Genomic DNA, 18,070 nt, shown 5'->3' with positions numbered 1-18,070 from the left:
ATTTAGTAATTTTGTGCTAAATGATCATTACATAGAACTGTGTTTCTACAAAGGGAAGTGTACATATGTCAAGTGTTTCTCATGTTTCTCTGTGCTAGATTTGCTATACTTTCTCATTAAAACTTTTAACATTTAGGTGACCCTTAGTGAAGGTCCCCACCATGTGGCTTTATTCAAAGACAGCTCTCGGGAATTTGATTTGACCAAAGAGGAGGATGTAAGTATAATAAAGTGACTGGAAGTTAATGAGACTGCTGTTGATTCTCTGAATAATTTTGTATCTCTGTGATCTCTAAGCCCCTATTTAATTAGAGTGAAAGATGTTTAGTGGGGCAAGGCATTGTATTAGCTATTAAATTATCTCTTTGGCTGGCACTGAAGTGGATAAAATGTTGAGTGCTCCTTGTGCCAAGACACTTTTTGAAGCATGAAGGGCTCTGCAGGTAATCTGTCATTTAGTGCCCTCCCCATTTACCAGACTTACTAAACATGCATTTGAAATACTTATAAACTGAGATCTTCATCCCTAACTAAAAATGTTTTTCTGTGTAGGTAATTTTTCTTCTATTACAGTTATAAAGAGTTTTCTGTTTGGTATTTTGCTTTTCTTGTAACAGCTTGCAGCTTTGAGAAATGAAATAGAAATCAGAATGAGAAATAGTGTGAAAGAAGGGTGCACTGTTAGCACTGAGGTAAGACTTTTCAAATATTTCATGGTAAATATCTGTATGTGTATATGTTTTGGAAGTATTCTTCAATTGGGGGACTGTGATGAATCCAGTCTGCATATACTTTGTGTTTTGCAGTATACAAGGTGTATTTGGACTGTTAAAATCAGTTTCATACAACAATGCTGCATTTATACTTGCATTAAAAGTTGTACTTCCTATTTAAAATGACGGGTTGTTCCTGAATAAAACATATGTGTGTAGATATGTGTTCATATAGTTTCATATATGTGTTTGTCTATGTAACTATATTCAAAGTAGATGGTGTATAAACTTCTAATTTCAATTTTATTTCACAGACCATCTCCTTAAGTGTGAAAGGTCCTGGTTTGCAGAGAATGGTATTGGTTGATTTACCTGGAGTCATTAGTGTGAGTATGCAATAATTTAAAAAATGAAGACATGTAAGTAAAGTAGTGTTATTGTTGAGAACATTAGCTGTTGGGGTTTTTTTAACATGTTTTTTTTTCCTTTGTTTTTCTTTAAATATTTATCTCCATATGCATATTAAAGACTGTGACATCAGGTATGGCTCCAGATACAAAGGAAACTATCTTTAGCATCAGCAAAGCCTACATGCAGAATCCTAATGCCATCATCCTCTGTATTCAAGGTACTAAGAATCTAAGCAATTATCCATTTGTATGTTTAATCATGGTTCATATGGTACTCTGAAGTCTGTTCTGATGGTATTTTTCCTTTTGTGGTAATTTGTGTAGTGTACAAAACAGCATGCTGTGGAATGTCTGTTTATAAATTAGGCAATCTGTGCAAAATTTGTGGCAAAAGCAACTTTTTGTTAAGAGTTTTTGTAGCATTAAAGAAAAATGGATAATAAAATTCAAGTTTTCCACAGAAGTGTTTTTGGAGGTAGCATGCAATAATATTGAATATAATATAATGTTGAATGTTTTAAGTAAGCTGGTACTTCTTGAAAACTTAGAGAACTACAACAAACTGCTTTGTTTTGATTCTGGGAACAAAGCAAATTTTCCACTATGTGTATCCAAAAATGGAGCATAAGTCTACTTTTATGGGGTTAAATTTGGAACATGAAACTTGATGATGGCTACTGTGTTTTCAGTACTGTGTGTAGATTACATAGTCCCTAAAATAAACTTTATATTTATTTTAGATGGGTCAGTGGACGCAGAACGCAGTATTGTCACAGACTTAGTCAGCCAAATGGATCCCCAAGGAAAAAGGACAATATTTGTGTTGACTAAGGTTGATCTTGCAGAGAAAAATGTGGCTAGTCCAAACAGGGTGAGTCCAAACAGGTGAAACTCTTTTTCTCATATTGTGCTGGCTGAAGTCACACATGGTAAAATATTTTTGATGCTGGCAGAGATATTAGACCTCACCTGCCTGTTCTAGATTGTTTTGAGTGCTTATTTCTCTATTGAGTATGATGATTTTTTTAGTATTTGTTGTTTTAATCTTTCTCAGGCCTTGCTTTTAGTGATCAGCTACGGGACTTCAGTCTCAGCTTGCTATAATACTGATTCCTTTCATGAAGGTGACCTGAGCATGTTCCATTTCCCAGAAAGGCTCAGGATATTCTGATATAGGCATTTTTGTTGTGTTTTGTGTTCTGCTGTGTTATGCCTTTTTAGATTTATGACTTTATTTTTTTTATTTGTTTTGTTTTCAATCTCAGTAGTACTCATAGTCCCATGACAAAAATACTTCCTGCTGTAGTCTATGTATAACTATGACTAGATCTGGCCTTAAAACTGTGGAATGTCTCTGTGCAAAGTTAATGATGTTTTTTTTAATCCTTTATTTTCATAGATCCAGCAAATCATTGAAGGCAAACTCTTCCCAATGAAAGCTTTGGGTTATTTTGCAGTTGTTACTGGAAAAGGTAAAGAGAGCTCTAGCTCTGCATATTTTGTCCTTGGTAGCCCAGAAAGCTGTCTGAATGGAACTGTTGCAGCACTCTTTTCTTTTTGCAGGAAACAGCAGTGAAAGCATTGAATCCATTAAAGAATATGAAGAGGAATTTTTTCAAAATTCAAAGCTTTTAAAGTATGTTGCTATTTTATCCTTTCTGTTAAAATGAGCTTGTGTTGGTAAATGCTAGCATCAGGTTTTCTTGTGGAATTTAGAAGGATTGCAATGTGGAAACACTAATTGAGATGTAATATGCTTAAATTAAGTATCATGTTGAGGTGACCAATTTATCCTGGTTTCCTAATGCTTGCTGTAAGTCAGTGGAGACAGACAGGCATCTTCAGGCAGCAGCTGATTCCACTGCAGTTCTGGGCCACTCTTCCAAGGTTTGTGTGTCTCTCCATCAGCTCTACAAGAACTAAGTTTCAGCCTGTCTGAGCACTTAGAGCTGAGAGGAGTGAATCCAGCCCAAAAGTGAGTTTTAGTGCCTGTAAACGTCAGTTGTCTTGGTGTGACCATGTTGTATTCAAAGGGTTGGTTTGTATGTTCTGAGGGAGGCTCACTGAGTGGAGTTGTGATTTCATAGGCTGGTATTCTTCAGAAGAGTACAGTACATGATCTTTGGGACTGTGGTACCTGCACTGCAACCTCTAGAATAAAAACTTATTTAGGGTGGGGCTTTTTGTTCCTATGTTTTGTTTTGGGGCTTTTTCTCCTTGCTTTGGTGATGATCTACACTGAGTATTTTAGAGGAAGAGATTGGAATTTGGATTTGGTACACAGTTACATTGTTATTTTCTGCTCTGAGAAGCAAAGCTTTATTCTAGAGAGCAGAAAATAGGGGCCTGAGAAATAGTATGCAGAGAACTTCCTCTGGCTGTCTTTCTTCACAGGACAAGTATGCTGAAAGCACATCAGGTAACAACCAAGAACTTAAGTCTTGCTGTGTCAGACTGCTTTTGGAAAATGGTGAGAGAGTCTGTGGAGCAGCAAGCAGATGCTTTTAAAGGTAAACATGTTTTGGAAAAAAGGGAAATAGAAACTTGCTATTAAACAATTATTTCTTCCATATGCATATAATGTTTTGCCAGCATACTTGGGAATTGTTTCATATGTTTTATATTCTCAATATTTCCCATTAATTGATAATTGCCCCAGGTCATTTCTAGAAAAAAACCAAAAAAGTAATTTATGTTGCCAAGTACTACTTGCTCTAAAAACCAAAGAAGTAAAAAAGTATGAAGAACAAAAATCAAGTTGGGTTTTTTTTTTTTTGTGAGCAAAATACAGTTCTTCCACTGGATTAAGATGTTTAAAATGGCTTCCTATAAAAAGGTACCATCTGGTCAGCCAGGGCAGGGCTGATGTGTGCAGAGCTGGAAGCTGAATGACTCCTCTGTGCTTTTTTAATGCATGAATTCTGCAATTTGTAGACAGAGTATCTTGGCATAGACAGAAAAAAAATTCTGCTCATTTGCAGACACACTTAAAGTTCTTGGAGAGTTTTTCATAAGCAACATTCGTGGCAGTTTTAAAACCTGCTGAACTTGTAAGGTAGTCATGAAGTGCTTATGGACAATTAAAAGAACAAGGCCCTGTTTCTGATTTTTGCAGCCACACGTTTCAATCTGGAGACGGAATGGAAGAACAATTACCCCCGGCTGCGAGAGCTTGACAGGGTAAATTACACTGCTGCTGTTTCTGTGTGCTGCAAAGGCTTGAAGACTATGAATCTAAATTTATGCCTTTTAATTTCATTTGTAAAGGTTTCTTAAAGTTAAGACAAAGTACTGACATTTCAAAATGTTAGGACAGGGTAAATTATTGTAAGGGAAGGAAATACTGTTCTTCAGAATTGTGATGCTTCAGCACTTAAGTCCTTCACTCTTCTAGTATACAGTTACCTGACTTAACTTGCCCCCAGGGATAGGTCAGTGTTTCTTTGTGATCATGACAGAACTGGAAAAGAGAAGTTACATTCCCTGGTCTTTCAGACAGAGTAGCAAAACCATTGGGATCTCATTTTGTAATTCTTTTATAGAGATCCTGAATGTTGAAATGCCATGCCTGGACAAAGGCATGCAAGATTTGGGAGGGAAGATGTATGGTAAATCAGGGTGCCTGATGATATGCACACACATTGTTCAGAACATGACCAGGAGGCATCATTTGATGCTTAAAGGCCTTAAGGAAAAGGTCTTGAATTTTTTTACCTTTTGTATGGAGACATGATCAAACTACACATAATCTTATTATTTCCTTTTGCACAGAATGAACTGTTTGAGAAAGCAAAGAATGAGATTCTTGATGAAGTCATAAGTTTGACTCAGGTCACCCCAAAGCACTGGTACAGTAATTTTGTCTTTTTTTTTCCCCCACAATTTACTAGGAGAAGATTGCCTTTACAATAGAGTTCTAGAAAACATTATCAATTATAAGTAAGAAACTGTTTTTCTTGGACACTGTATTGTGTTCCTATGATCTGTAATGTTGTTTTCTGTGTTCCTAACAAATTGAATGCACACCTATTAGTCGCTTGTTTACTGGAAACTATCAATAATTCTCATTTTAGGGAGGAGATGCTTGAGAAAACTTTATGGGAAAGGGTATCTACTCATGTGATTGAGAACATATACCTGCCAGCAGCACAGACTGCAAACTCAGGGACATTTAACACCACTGTGGACATCAAACTGAAGCAGTGGACTGACAAGCAGCTGCCTAATAAAGCAGTAGAGGTGAGAATTTAGTTATTTAAATAAAAAAATGAAATTAAAACTTAATTAAAATGTAAAATGAAAGCATAACTCCAGAGAAGTAAGATGATGTTTGAATAGCTGAACTGCAGTTCGTTTAACTAGCTTGCATGTCAGAAAAGGCTGGCAAGATCTGCATTCTGGCAAGATCTACTTTCTGGCAAGATCAACGGTCCCAGAACCGTTCAGAGCAAAAAAACATTGTATTTTGCTCTTCTGGTGAATTTTGTCTATTTTAAAGAAAAAAACCCGAACCTATTTTTACAAGGTTAACAAATCCCTCAAGTAGGTGTATTCACATTTAATAGATTTATGCAAGTTTAACAGAATTCTGCTTGCTACAATATAGTGAAGCAAAGTTTAATGTTGCTTTTATTAGCAGTGGATAAGGCAGCAAAGAAAAAGTCAGTGATTTATGTTTGTGTGGGTTTTTTTGGAAAAGTCTCCAGATTTTCATACGTGAAAGAATTGTAGTAAATGTGCCTTTATCAGGTGGTGTATGGTATAATGGTCCATTTCAAGAGAAATTGTTTGCTAACTCTCCAGGTGGCATGGGAGACTTTGCAAGAAGAATTTTCCCGTTTTATGACAGAAAAAAAAGGAAAAGAGCACGATGATATCTTTGATAAACTAAAGCAAGCTGTCAAAGAAGAAACTATTAAGCGGCATAAATGGAATGAGAGAGCGGAGGATAGCCTGGTATAATGTAGTGGGCTTTTTTGCTTTGAAATGTTTTTATTAGAGATGAATAATTGGTATTTTTGCATTCTTTCGATGTAATCATAGAATGATTATTGTTCTGTCCATCTCACATTTTCTATATAATGTTTTAATTCAGTGTTCCCCATTTCATTATTATCTTTTATTAGTTATTGCCCTAAATAGTATCTAATAAAACTGTTTTGGCTGGTTCATGAATGTCCTCCATAACCCACTGGCTGCACAAGGGCAGCCTGGTGAGAATTGTTTGGCATCAGCTTATTTGTTCTGTTCAGTATAGCCCTATAAAATAACATCATTTGGTTTCCATCTTTATAGATTCCGTAATCCAGAGGGATTTCATATATTTTGCTTTATTTTTTCCATTATTTATGTAGGCTGTAGAAAAGAATCAGAGGCACACAAAAATAATTTTGGCAGTGCTTTGAAAGGTGCCTCTTGAATCTCTTGTATATGCCCAATATAATCTGTTTCTTCAGACATTTTAAAAAATGAAAAGAATACTAGAAATGGGTTATTAAGTAAATCCTGAAGGAATGATGTGCTGTGTGCTAAAGTGACATTGTGCATTGCAGCGGGTGATCCAGCACAACGCTTTAGAAGACCGGTCAATATCTGACAAGCAGCAGTGGGATGCAGCCATTCATTTCATGGAAGAGACGCTGCAGAGTCGGCTCAAAGACAGTGAGTGCTGTCATGTATTCCACTCTTCTTCCCCTTTTAATCTGAGCCAGTCTTGAGCTAGCTCACTTCACTGAAGGACAGCCTTCATATCAGCCCAGCTGACACAGTGGTGACTGCTTGCACTGGTACTGATACTGAAATATTTAGCAAAATACAGCCTCAAAAGCTCTCATGCTCTTGCTCTTAAAATGAGGCATCTGAATGAGAAGCAGTAGAGATCTATAGAGTCAAAAAATGGTCTAAATGCACATGTAGGAGAACAGGATAAATTCAGGGAAAATAGTTGGTCTGTTTATGGTTTCTAACATAATCAGTTTTGATGCAAGTTGCAGCCAAGGTAAGATTTGAGCGTTTTTTAATGCATGATTTGGAATCAGGAGGCTGATCTCAGTAGAGGGTTGTTGTGTTTTTTATATACTTCTTGAAGTATCTACTGGTTGGAAGTAATTTTTAAATTTTAGTAAAATACATCAACAATTGCTTGAAGTAAAATACATCTGACTTTACCCAGTGTGGTGTATTTTATGTTCTTCAACATTAAATGCTCATTCTTCTTCACATACCTAATTTTGAAAGTTTAAATTTGGCTGATTGCATATATTTTGTTTGATAATTAATATCGTACCTCCTATTTCAGCTGAATCTGTTATTGAAGATATGGTGGGTCCAGACTGGAAAAAAAGATGGTTGCACTGGGTAGGCCGCACCAAAGAACAGGTAAAAGGAAAAAAATTATAAAGAATTTACAGTTCACAACTTTTAGAAAACTTTGATTATTACTCAATAAATTTAAAACTACCAATTCTCTTCACACTATTTAGATGACTACAAAAAAACCTCACTTGTCATTGTTTTAAATAGCATGGAGAATTTAGTATACATTTCCATGCTCCATCTACAGAGTGACTTGTAAACTGTTTTCCAATTTTCAGCTGAATTACATCTTTGCTATTATGCCATTGACCTGTGTATTGAAGTTCTTGCAGTAGAAAGAAATCAATGTAAGCAGGTGCAAACTGGGCTATTCTCTTCTATACTTTTCATGCCTGCCTTCTAAACAGAAGTCAGATGCAGTTTCCTGTCATGCTCTATTTGGATTTAATGAGTATGGGAGAGCATTATCATAACATCTCCTTTTATTTGCTCATAACTTTTGGAAATTTCCTTTGAATTTTAATTGCACCTTTTGTTGAATGCCCAGAGATGATAGGCTTTTTATATTACTTTTCCTAGATGTTTCTCAAACTGATTCATAGTTTAAAGAAGTAAGCAGAATTTAAAAGGATAGAGTAGGAAGTAATTGTTTTGGAGAAAGGAGTTTTACAGTCAGCTATATGCAGCCAGCTATTGGAGCATGGTAGTGACTTCAGCCTATATTAGTTGACTTTTATGAACAGCAGTTTAAAGGTATGAACCCATGGAGAGTTCCTGCTAGCTAATAGTCAAAAATTACAGTTTTAATCAATGTCATAAGTGATATATGAATGTGAAACCTGCTAGCAGATATTCATCTAGGGAAAAGGGGGCTAACACCAATGATTTTTTCCCCCCCTTCTATTCTTGTTCTGCATTTCTGTGTATAATGAAAAGAGAAAATAATTAAATTGACAGTGAATTATCCATTAAAAATGCTATATTTGATGTGTCTTTGCACAAATTCCTTTTGAAGTAACTTAAAAGTAATAGTTAATAGTGTCAGAGGTTTTTTCTGCCCGGGCTTATTAAGCAAATCGAGTGTTTATTGGGGAGGGGCTGATGACCTCTATGTCGCTAATAATAAATTCCAACTAATCATTTATATCCTAGAATATTCGTAATGAAACAAAAAATGAACTTGAGAAATTAATCAAGTGCAATGAAGATCATCCAGCTTATCTGGCAAATGATGAAGTAACGACTGTCAGAAAGAATCTGGAAGCAAGAGGAGTAGCAGTGGATCCATGTCTGGTGAGATGCAGGGTTGTAACAAGACACATGGAAGCCCCCTGTGAACATCTGAATGTTTTCTAGATGCCAAAGAAAAGATTTCATCTGAATACTGAGTTTGTAGTGCAGATGTTTCCAGACAAATCATTAAGTGACTGCTTGCACGCAATTCACACACTTCTGTTGGCTGGCAGACAAAGGCTGTGCAGCACTTTGGAATCTGTCCCTTTAGACTGGAATCAGAATCTGCTGAGCAGACTTTCTTGCCTACATTGTTACAAAGCTTGTTAGAAATTATTGTTCAGATGTAATCAAGGCCTTTGTGAGCAAGTTACAGTAAAAACACACTGTGTATCCTACAGCTTTCAGTGTGGTTGTATGTGAAGTTTACAGTTCATTAGTACAATGAAGAGAGAGAAAATTTTTTTTAAATACTTAGAAAAAGGCAGGATTTTTTTTAGAGTGTCCCAAGGGATTGTATTGTACATCTGAAATGTTCTGGAAAATTACATATCTCATTGCAGTGAAAGGCCCCTAAGGGTAATTAGACCTGTTATCTAATTAAATGTGAGATTTTAAATGAGAATTCAGACATTAATAAGTAATAGATGTAGATTTCCTATAGCAGTGATTTATTTTCTGCAATAACTTTGGCTACCGTTGCACCATTAATACATGCACTTCTCCTAGGAAGAAGAGTTGTAATATCTGCTGCTTCTTTCCTAACAGCACTTAGCATTTTTTATAAAGGTCATAGTAATGATCCACATCTTCTACATGAGGAGGCTGAGTGCAAATTGAGGTTTATCTAGCTAAGCAACTGATTTTCTTAATTATGTTTTATGGGTTTTCCAGAGAGGCATCTTGATACGCATGTTTAATTTTGAAGAATTGAAACATAATAAACCTAATCAAGAAAAGTTGTAAATGTTTGTTTACGTAAGACCCATTAAATATTTCTCTAAGCTTTAATCTGGTTTAATTGGTAAATTAATGGGTACAACTCAAAAATGTGTTCTCAGTGTTAATGTAAAGAATGTTTTCTAGTATATAATTTAAACGTGTTTTGGCCACAAACTGTATTTTTAAGCATTCGGTTATGTTCATGGAAGAGTAGGTTTTTAAACTGACAAGTCATCTGTAGTGTTTGCCAAGTGTAACTAACACATTAATCATATCCCAGTTGCAGACAAATTGCTGAGAAATATTTAGATGCATGTTACATGATAGGAACAGTGGAATTTGGAGTTATATTTTAAAATTAAATGCAATCAATAATCTAAGCATGATAGTGAGTGTATGTATTTATTTATTTAGACAAATTTAAATACTCTTTTCCTAGATTAAAGACACATGGCACCAAATTTATAGAAGATACTTCCTGAAGTCTGCTTTGAACCACTGCAATCTATGTCGAAGAGGCTTCTATTATTATCAGAGGCATTTTGTGGACTCAGAGGTAAATTAAAGAACAGATGTACTTCATCTACACTGGTGTTTTGCCTTAATATTTCTATTTCAGCTGAAAAAAAATCTAAAAGTACTTCAAAGTAACCTGACCAGATAGCTGGTGATCTCAGATATGTTTTACATGGGGCTTGTAATGGATAAAATGCCATCCTGGTGGTAATTGTGTAAAATGACCACTAGGTATCAGCCATGACCTAAACATCTGTTTCTAGTCCATGTGCATTGAAAATGCACCATTAAAACCAGTAGTGTACAGCTGTTGATATATTTTTGATAGCCATTTCTCCCACTTTCCCACTGATAGTTATTTGCTTCACTTATACAAAAAAATTTAGAAAACATCCGTATGGATTTACAGGAAAACTATGGTCAGTAAATGTTTATGGTTAATGCTTTGAACCATGTGTGATCAATGGGGAAAAAAATGAACAGCTATGAAGTTTCCAAACAGGTCTTTATAAATAACTTTTCCAGTTTTGTAAACCCAAGCTTGTGCAAGAAATGACAGTATGCATCAAATCCCTCCAAGAATACACTATTTTCTTACCATTATATTTTAAATCAAAGAGAAATTGCTGGAAAGATAGAGGTCCTCACTTTTTCTCTTAATAAGCCATGAAGCCAAAAATATTTTTTACTTTAGAAATACCTTTGCCTGTAAGAGATAAGAGAGAAGGAGATCACAATATGGAGAGCTCCCTCTTTATGACACTTAAACTCCTAATCATGTTCCTGTCTTTTTTAAGGTGCTCTAATGTGAACTTAATGCTCCCTCCTGCCATCCTTGCAGGTGTAGAAACTGTCTCTTCTGTTGTTAATAAATACAGCTCTTGGCCCAGCCCTGTCTTCAGAAGCATTTGTCATGCAGGGAGGCACAGCCTGGAGCTCAGCTCTTGTCTCTCAGTGAATTTGCTACCAGCAGTGGTGTTCCAGTGAGCATTAGGTTACACTCCCCAGCCTGCATAAAGTGTGTGCAAATTGTTTTTCCATGGTTTTCCATGATACAGCTCTCTCTGTTGAAAATAGCAGACATGAAGGTGATGCAGTGCATTAAATAAGGCTGATGTGGTTCTTGTGAAGTATTTTTGATGTGTTTCCTTGTTACCTACACCAGTAATTCTGTGGGGTTTTTGTGCAATGTCTGGATATATATATATGAGGTTACAATTACTGCTAAAAATGTCAAGAGATTCTTGTGTGTGTAGGATGTTCACTGGACACTGGTCTGACCCCACAAGTTCTGTCCTTCCAGCTCGAATGTAATGACATCGTCCTCTTCTGGCGGATACAGCGAATGCTGGCCATTACAGCAAATACCCTGAGGCAGCAGCTCACCAACACTGAAGGTAAGGCTCAGTCACTGGAAGGGCTTGAAACAAAAAATTATCTCCTTCTAACAAAAGTCATCCAGTAATAATTTTGCTTAGAGGGGAAATACCCTTTGAAATTTAAAAATCTTTCTCAAAGAATTTCCATTCTTAATGGCCCAAAGAAGGGCCATTAAAAGTTCAGAAGTTTGCTTTTTCTCCTATCAGGTTAATAAGTATGGTAATATATATTGTATCTCCAACAGACCTTCCCAAAATTCTGTCCTTAGGTCGTTGGAATTGCAAAAATGTTGCCACTCACTTTTTTTTGGTTGCTTTGTTTTTTGGTTTTTTACAGTTAGGCGCTTGGAGAAGAATGTAAAGGAAGTGCTTGAAGATTTTGCTGAAGACAATGAAAAGAAGGTGATGCTCCTAACTGGCAAGAGAGTCCAGCTTGCAGAAGATCTCAGTGAGTACTCACTCTACAGTGTTTTGAAGTGAGCTTGAAATGAAGTAAATTCTACCACTGTTCTTGAGAACATGCAGTGTGATGTGGCTTGTTTATGTGCTGGCATTTATTTAATATCATACAGATTTTTTTCTTAAATATGGTCAGATCTTACTGATTCTAAGGTGAACATAGGTAGTATGGTGTGATAATATAATTTACACTAGATGTAACTTCACTTATATAAATATATTGAAAAAATGTAGTTAAAACAGAGTAATATTTAAAGGAGATTCCTCTTCCAGAGGGATTACAGTAGTTTAATGCTCTGGGTAACTCAAAAAGTACTCAAAAACCATTTGGGTTTTATGATTAATATAATAAAATTTGAAACAGTGAAAGTTTTTAAGGTGACAGTCCAGGTTGAGGTTGTCTCCTGTTGTCTGCCTGCACACCCAATAGGGTTTAGACTGACTTTTAGCTGATGGACCTTGTCTTGCACACACACCACTGTGTTTTTTGGCAGCATTCTGCCATTCTGTGAGACTTCCACTTAAATCCCAGCTGTGCACCTGGTCTGGGAGGGGAAAAAACAGTGCTGTGCAAAAGGGAAAAGAAAAAAAACGTAGTGATAGATGAAGTTCCTGTAGTTACATAAATACCTGCATGTTCACATCACAGGTGAGCATTCTTCTTTGATCTCTGTTTTGTGTTTGATGTAGAAACTAATTTTTGTCTTAAAATATGACTTAGGATATTTAATTCAGAATAAATTAATATTGTGATCAGTGTTTTTTCTTTCAATTAGCAAAGTAATTGGGAAAGTTCTTATATCCAGGGTTCAGTATGACAGAGAAGTCTGCAATAGGTGTTTAGTTACCTAAATATGAATCATAATTTTAATATTTTACATCCAAAATGTAATATAAAGTAAATGTTTTGTTTAAAATAAACTCAAAATCTTAAGTATTTCTTTTTAATAGTGCTGGTTTGGCTACACTAAAAATACTGAAAATACTCTTTGGAAGTATTGTTACTGAAATCCCAGTGAATTGTGTTTGTTTTCCTTTAGAAAATGTAATATTTTGGAATTGTGAATAGGAGTTTTGGTGATCTAGGGCAAATTGCCTAGGTTTTCTTGACTGATCTCTGAAACAGGTGCTATGACTCTATAATTTTCATGATAGGCGCATAATTTTTCTAAACATCCTGTGTGGCTTTTGAAATCCTGTATCAACTTTTATGTAAACAGTCTTTTGGAGTAGGTAGGACGTGTTTTACAGCATAAGAGGTTCTCCTCCTCTCTATATATGTTGAGGTAAAACGAGTGGTAGCTACATAGTAGGATGCAGACTTTTTGAAGGAAAAAATTGAGGAAGTTCTCTTTTTCCAGCAGTGCTGCTTGCTTTATTGCTTTGATGCTGGATGCTGATTTTTTGGGCTTTTTTCCTGCACAAACACTGGTATAGAGGGAACCTTGGCGGTTTTGATTTATCCTCAAGTATTCAGTGTTTTAAAACAAAATTTAAAAACCCTAACCATGCCCATGATGTTTAAATTAGCATGTCTTTATTTTGCACTGAAATTGACTTAGAATTTTTGTATTGTCAACTTTGCTTTTCCCCAGCCTCAGTAATAGGCTCCCATTTCAAAGCAGTGGCAGCTGAGGTCATTATTTTGTAAACTAAGACTAGACCTGTAGGAGCAGCCTGTGTGTGTTCATAACCTGAGGTGTCAGTGCACTGGTATAAATGCTTGAAGTGTGTAGTTTGCATTTCATAAATTACTGTGTAGCAAAAACATGTCACTGCACTGTACTTCTTTAAATTCAGGAGGTCACAGATCCCCCACACATTATTCTAAAGAAATAATTGTAACTCGGTGCAAAACAATGTATGATGACATGTTCTGCTTTATTGTACCTGTGGGAAGATTTTAAAACTGCCACTGCTTAGCTCTGTACTCAGATCAGCTGTGTTCTTTCTGCATGCTTTTATTGCTAAGTGATTTTTATGGGAATATGACTGGAAAAGGGGGGTTCTTTGCATTTCCCTTGGTGAACAGAATGCTTTTCTAAGGTGCAGAGGATTTTTTTTATACCCCTGAGGTAGATTTTGATAGCATAGAGCATTGAACTCTCAGATGGCTGTAATTTCATTCTAGTAGCACTTAGTAAAGTTCAGGACTCTCCTAAAGGAAAAAATCCTGACTCTTGTGACACACTTTCATAAAGTATATTGGTATTTTAATTAGGAAGGGCAGTGATCTCCTGAGCCACAAAGTCCAGTCTCTCTGTTCCATGCAGCTGTGTTTATATAACCCAGCTGATTCGAATATCTGGAGCTCTGTCTTCAAATCAGTTACTTGTTGGGGCTCTCTATTGACACTGAAAACATGTTCCAGGATGTCATTCTTCTGGTGGTTACAAATAGACTTCTAATTTCCAGACTAAGTTTGTAAATATGGGGCTGGGATTCACTTCCTGATTAGAAACTCGACTTGCAAATGTAAATTATTTATATACCTGAAGTTGGGATGACTCCTCTTGATGCTGATTATATGGGAACACTGTCTCACTGCTGTTTTATCAGTCTTTTAGTGCTGAAGCACTGAAAGTGTTTTATTGTTTATTCAGGATACTGGTTAATGGCTATTACTCACACGGGTGACCAAGTCTCATGATGAGAGCTCACACAGGACTCAAAACTTACTTGAGCAGGTTTTGTTGTCTGTGTTCTACAACCTTGAATGGTACTTTAATCCTATATAAGAATATTCCTTATATGACATTTATGCCCTGAATCTTGCTGCTTCTCACTGTTGATATCTCAAGTTTTATTCTAGGTATTTTAAAGAGTGTAAACAGATCTTTGAACAAATTATTAATTTTTTAATATACTGAAGGATGCTTTTCTTCAAAAATATGCTTTACATGTAACATAAATATACTCCTTAACATAAATATCATCATGATACTTGTACCAGTGAAAGGTTACTAAGTTTATGGAAATAGAGAAACCCTAGAATTAGAGTCCTTTGGGAAGAAAGGATCATGAGGTGCAAAAAGGGGCAGAGGAAAGTATGAACAGCTGAATTGGGAGAATTGAATTCAAAAATGTCTAAAATGCAATCACTCTATGAGAATGCTTGTACTGAAAGATACACCTGTGGTTGATGTGTCCCAGAGTCCTGACCCTGGCAGTGAGCAGGCGTGGGAACAGCATAAGCACACAGTAGTTCTTGCCTGTTGTGCTCTCACAGCAGCCCAGTCTGCGGTTCCAAGATTTCCTAATCCTGAGGTAATATCTTTGTGATTAATAGGTATTCATGGAGGTTTTTTTTTTCCTCCTGTGAATTTCTCTAATTGCTTTTTGAACTCATGTAAACTTTGGCATCTGCAACATCCTGTGGCAATTAGTTCCAGGGTTCAACTACACATTGTGAGAAAAAGTACTTCCTTTTGTTTGTTTCTGAGCCACCTGCCAGTTTCATTTGGTTCTCCTTAATTCTTGCACTGTGAAAAACATTCAGTAATCTTTTTCTTTTCATTTTTTTTGCCATTCATGACTTCACAGACGTGTATGCTACCTGCACTTGATGTTCTTTTTTCTGACTTGAAAAGTTCTTATGGTGTAGCTGCTCTTTGCATGGATATTTTTTCCTGGTTTCAATCAGCCTTGCCACTCTTCTCCTCTTTCCTAGTTCCACTAAACCCCTTTTGAGGTGAAAGAGCAGACCTTGCACAAAATATTTGAAATGTATCTACATTATGGATTTATACACCTGTGTTATGATGCTTTCTGGGTTTTATTCTGGTCTTTTTACAGTAATTCCTTGTAGTCTGTTTCCTCTTTTGCCAGTTACTGAACAGTGAGCTAATGCTGCAGTGACCTATCTGCTACAACTCCCAAGTTCTTATGCGAAAAGTAACAGCCATGATATTTTCCTTTTCTTGTCCTGTTTTAAAACTGTAGATACAGTTGAGATATATTTATTGGTTTTTTATTATAAGGATTCAGAAACAAGAGTAATTTGCTATCTGTCTCTTACATGCCAAACTGGGTTCTGTAGGCTTATTCAGCAGTTGATAGGAACCTGTTTTAATGCAGTTGTTCACAACCTCCTTCATAATTCTGGAGGATTATTTTTATTGAAGCTCTTCACCAAAGTTGTCTGGCATTTGGGAAACATAGCCCTGACTTGGACAGAAATAGGAGGAATTACATTGACTTTCTGGTTGGCACCTGCATCTTGATTGTGCTCATTGCTGACGGACAAAATACTTTGATTTGAAATTTATGTTTCACACAACTAAGTATTTGCTTAGCTATATCAGTATCTTAAATATGCTTCTTAGGTGTTCCATAAGAAGTAAAATTGGATAGAAGGAGAGCTGAAAGTACAATGGTAAACATTAATATTTTATAGGAAGACTTTCACAGAAAAGCCTCTTTGCAAGACTGCCCTGTTTGTATTGGTGGCTTTAAGGCACTGCTTTGGGCTGGAGGGAAAATCTAATGGTGGCGAGTCAGTCCCTTCAAATTCCTGCAGCTGTTACACACAAGTGTGTGCACCTCTACACAAATTTTTTCCACTTGCTCTTTTTTTTGGATATTAATTACCCTTTATTTCTAGAGTACCTTTGAAAATGGATGAGTCAATATATAACCTTTAATTTTATAAGTGAACATTTGCAGTATTTGCAAGTTCCTACTGTTTTCTTCTGTAATTGTGTTTAACTTTCTAAAGTGAATGATATTGAACATTCCTGCAGGCTGCCTCTGAAGTTACTGAAGGTTTTAAATGTTCTCTGTATTTTAAAATGGCATTTGGTTGGTTATTTATAAAAGACAATTATTTGAAGTCACACCTTCCCTATAACTGTATTAATTATGTTCTTCAGTATTGGGCAATAGGAAAATAATACCTAGGTGAAAGAATTCAACACGAATAATGTATTTTCTGCTGTTTTATTTTTAACACAAATGACAGACTAGTAAGTTCAGCAGAAATACCTGATAGCACGTGGATAAATCAAACCTTTCTGTAGACTATTTATAACATGGGAATTGTTGAAAATGTTGAGTTCCCAGTAAAACACTTGGCAGATGTATCTCACTGATCGCACGATGTCTCTGTGCCGGCCGTGCTGCGTTTCCCCGCGGGGCCGGAGCAGCTGGAGCGAGCTCCGCCGGTGCCGGTGCCGACCGTGCGGTGGCGCTGAGCGGCCGCGGAGGGAGCGCGGGGCTCCCGTCCCGGGGCTCCTATCCCGGGGCTCCCGTCCCGGGGCTCCTATCCCGGGGCTCCCGTCCCGGGGCTCCTATCCCGGGGCTCCCGTCCCGGGGCTCCTATCCCGGGGCTTCCGTCCCGCGGCTCCTCCCGGGGCTCCCCTCCCGGGGCTCCACTCCCGCTGCCGGCGGGAAGATGCCGCTTGCCTGTCCCTGGTCCCTCTTGTTCTGCACTCCCCCTCGGGGTTTTCTGGTTTGTTTGTATGACATGTAATTTATGAAGATTGTAAAGGACGGTCATTTTTTTTTTCTCAGCTGAATATTTCTGGTTAGCACCTGCGTGGAAAGTACTAGTTTAGTAAGCTTTATTAAGAAAAGACTGTTAGGAATTGAATCCTTTAATCATTTCAGAAAGGAAGTGGATCTTCAGTGTCTTATCCTAAAGCTAAGTGCCATCTCTGCCTATTGCAGTAGCACCTAAAGCCTCCTAGGTGGTGCACATAGATGTTGAATGCTTCAGGTGAATCCATGCTTCAGACAGGCAGCAGGAGCATTGCCATTCACTTGGAATCTCACAGACTCAAACGAAATACATATGTCCTATCTTCATTTAGTTCTTCTCCTTTTAGTCCTTTTGGACAGCAAAACTATGAATGTTGCAAAGCCACAGGATAAACAAAACATAGTACATACAAAGCATCTTTCCTAGGTCAGCATACTATTCATCCAATATCCTGTGTCCTCACAAGTTGGAAAAGAAAACCCAGTTCTTCACCAAATTATAAGTAAAACCATGTGCATGGGAGAGTCATTGGCAGGAGGTGGGAATGCCTGTGGAAACTTGATTCTGAAATTGCTAGGAATGAATGTGAATGGATCAGCCTCCAAGTTCATTTGTCAGTAATGT

At 36.9% G+C, this 18,070-nt stretch overlaps 1 protein-coding gene across 4 annotated transcripts in view; it reads left to right on the top strand.

The window, feature by feature from the left end:
- Window positions 1–18,070, top strand: part of OPA1 (OPA1 mitochondrial dynamin like GTPase) — a 49,931-nt gene that overhangs the window by 18,796 nt on the left and 13,065 nt on the right. For all 4 annotated transcript variants that reach the window (XM_071437759.1, XM_071437757.1, XM_071437758.1 and 1 more), the window contains 18 exons: window positions 137–217; window positions 618–692; window positions 1,028–1,099; window positions 1,242–1,341; window positions 1,864–1,994; window positions 2,523–2,595; window positions 2,687–2,759; window positions 3,518–3,633; window positions 4,239–4,303; window positions 4,895–4,971; window positions 5,197–5,362; window positions 5,927–6,079; window positions 6,676–6,784; window positions 7,422–7,501; window positions 8,591–8,731; window positions 10,053–10,169; window positions 11,433–11,526; window positions 11,846–11,956. In XM_071437759.1, the coding sequence (XP_071293860.1) occupies window positions 137–217; window positions 618–692; window positions 1,028–1,099; window positions 1,242–1,341; window positions 1,864–1,994; window positions 2,523–2,595; window positions 2,687–2,759; window positions 3,518–3,633; window positions 4,239–4,303; window positions 4,895–4,971; window positions 5,197–5,362; window positions 5,927–6,079; window positions 6,676–6,784; window positions 7,422–7,501; window positions 8,591–8,731; window positions 10,053–10,169; window positions 11,433–11,526; window positions 11,846–11,956 (1,834 nt within the window). The remainder of the gene's footprint in view (window positions 1–136; window positions 218–617; window positions 693–1,027; window positions 1,100–1,241; window positions 1,342–1,863; window positions 1,995–2,522; window positions 2,596–2,686; window positions 2,760–3,517; window positions 3,634–4,238; window positions 4,304–4,894; window positions 4,972–5,196; window positions 5,363–5,926; window positions 6,080–6,675; window positions 6,785–7,421; window positions 7,502–8,590; window positions 8,732–10,052; window positions 10,170–11,432; window positions 11,527–11,845; window positions 11,957–18,070) is intronic.

Source organism: Agelaius tricolor, unplaced genomic scaffold, assembly GCF_023055355.1.
Source record: "Agelaius tricolor isolate 1412-34295 unplaced genomic scaffold, bAgeTri1.0.p SCAF_12, whole genome shotgun sequence".
Taxonomy (NCBI): Eukaryota; Metazoa; Chordata; class Aves; order Passeriformes; family Icteridae; genus Agelaius; species Agelaius tricolor.
Note: the sequence above shows the minus strand (reverse complement) of the source record. Positions and strands in the feature narration are given on the sequence as shown.